At 57.2% G+C, this 2,404-nt stretch overlaps 1 protein-coding gene across 1 annotated transcript; it reads right to left on the bottom strand.

The window, feature by feature from the left end:
- Positions 1-969: 969 nt before the first annotated feature.
- LOC115494628 (small basic protein 1) lies at positions 970-1,887 on the bottom strand. Its single transcript, XM_030269744.4, has 2 exons — positions 1,830-1,887; positions 970-1,100 (listed from the first exon to the last, which is right to left on the bottom strand). Exons 1-2 carry the CDS (start codon positions 1,885-1,887, stop codon positions 970-972), a joined length of 189 nt encoding a protein of 62 aa, XP_030125604.3.
- Between the last annotated feature and the right edge of the window lie 517 nt (positions 1,888-2,404).

Here is a 2,404-nt window from a genome sequence, read left to right as displayed (position 1 = left end):
GCCCTTTCCCCTGCAGAAATTGGGAGTTATCCCACAAGAGGGAGAGGTCTGTACCCCCTCTTTTCTCTTGCATCACCTTCCAGTCCTACAAACACCCATGCAAAGCCTTTTTCTGTGTTTGCAAGGCCCCAGGGCTGGAAAGTTCTTTTATTCCCTGCAGGATTTCAGGGAAACAAAGCTGATTTTTGCCCTGTGGCACTTTAGGACACAAACATCCCAGCCTCCAGTATTGCTGGAGTGTTTGTGGGGTGTTCTGAGCCACCCTACACTGGATCAGCCCATGTCCCCTTGCAGAACACCTGGAGTGATTGGGTTATCCCACAGGGGATGGGGCAGGGAAGGGGACACTGAGGAAATCCTCATCTGTTCTCCTGTTCTCGTTGATCCCCAAGGTCACAGACCGCTGAGAAGGCTCTTGGTGAGGGTGTGCAGGACAACCACGGGACCCCAAAGCCTCCGTGGCTGCAGTGGTTGCCCTGTGGGCACCCCAGGAATGGGATTTTGGGGTGCAAGGGGAAGGTGGTGCTGTTTGTCTCCCATTCCCACCTCTCCACGGGACAGAGGCTGGATGGGACTGATGGGGCAGTGTTCCCCCTGCAAATAAACTGGGATTCAACTTGTGGAGGATGGAGGCACTGGATTAAGCCATGAGCACTCCCTCAGTCTTTGCCACCACTCTGCTTTGAAAACCCCAAAGCCTTTTCTTTCCCTGGCTGGCATTTTGGTGTCAGTTTTTTTGGGGGCTTCCAGAAGCAGCTGTGGGTGCCAGGGGTGTGTCATGACCACTCTCCAGGGAGCTCTGGCTGCCAGCCTCTCCTGGCTGTCCCCTCCCGGGAGAGAATGAATCTCACAGCACACAGAAATGATCTTATCTGCCCATCTTTACTTCAAAGCACTGAGCATCGTCTCTGCCACGCCCTGGACACAGCGCAGGGAGGTCCATGGCTGCGGGGCTGGACTCCTCCAGGGTCATTTCCCCTTTTTGGGAGAGGGGATGCAGCAGTGCAGCTCCTCGCAGTAGGGGTTGAAGGACCACTCCTCGGTTTCGTCGCACGCGTGGGCGCAGTACCCGTCACAAAAACCCTTGGGCTGCCCGTGCCCTGCAGGGAAGAGACACAGGGGGGTTATGGAGAAAATTGTGGATATGTGGGAGAGCAGAGCCCCGGGAATTGTCTCCTTGCTGGTTCCAGGGTGGTACTGTGATGTTTCTCCCCTCTCAGCCCCTAAATTATCAGGCTAGCCCAGAGATCCAAGACCTTGAGGGAAGGAACATCAGGAGATGGGCAAAGATTTCCAAAAGAGGTTCTCACCCCGATGTAGTTGTCCAGCTCCTTTTATTTCAGGGTCCGATGGAAGAGCAGGGGAAAAGAGAGGGAACAGGAAGGTGCAGGGGTGGATCTGGGCTCTGGACAGGGAGGGCTTCTCTGGCTCTCCTCCAGCCCCATCAGGGCAGGAAGGAGGGGACCAGGTTTATCTGGTCAGAGTCACAGGGGTCTGGGGAATGGGGAAACATGGCCTGAGCACACTGTAACACCACTGATGCTCTGGGGTTAGGCCCACCCAGGACAGGATGCACTTCACGTCCCCACTGAGCTGGAGGACAACTGGGCGCTTACAAACCATCCCTCTGCTCATGTTGGATCCCTCTGCCTGAGGGTGGGAGGTGGGATTTGCAGGGTGGCATTCACCCCATCCCAACCCCATTGTACTTGCCAGGCTGGGTAAATCCCCACCGCCCCAGAGATGAACCCCCTGCCTCCCCCGAGACACAGAGGCTGCAGAGCAGAGAGGTCACCCCGATTTCTGCACCTCCAACCTTCCTGTCTTACCTGGGGTGGCCAGGGAGAGAAGCAGGAGCACAGCAAAGACCACGCAGAGCACCCTCATGGCTGGAGGCCAGGGGGGATCTTGGCCCACAGGATCCGAGGTGTGCGCGGCGTCTGAGGGCAGAGGTTTTATAGAGGGACTCCGGCCACCAGCAGCATGGCCAGAGGAGAACCTTGGGCAAAGCCATCTGCAGAGGGCTGTTGTTTGCTCTCCAGGCTGTGCAGTGTCACCCTGCCCTGCTGGGCCCTCTCACAAAGGCACCTGGCAGCCAGGCCCGTGCTCCATGGGCACGTGGGGCCATTCCCGCTCTCCAGATCCGGCTGCTGGGCACGGCCGTGGGGCTGCCCACAGCACAGCTGCTCCCAGGGCAGCTGGAATTCAGCCTGGCATGGCTCCTGATAAGCTCTGGGTGCTGTCTGCAAGGCACAGGCACAATGGGCACAGTGGGGTATCAGATCCACGAAGGGGAATGGTTTTATGGAGCATCCAACCCTGACCAGTGCTCTGGCACTGAGGATTAAAGAGTCATGGAACAAAATCCCAGAACAGTTTGGATTGGAAGGGACCTTAAAGCTCA

This window comes from Taeniopygia guttata, chromosome 3, assembly GCF_048771995.1.
Source record: "Taeniopygia guttata chromosome 3, bTaeGut7.mat, whole genome shotgun sequence".
Lineage (NCBI taxonomy): Eukaryota > Metazoa > Chordata > Aves > Passeriformes > Estrildidae > Taeniopygia > Taeniopygia guttata.
The sequence above is the reverse complement of the archived record's forward strand: the minus strand, read 5'-3'. Positions and strand labels throughout refer to the sequence as shown.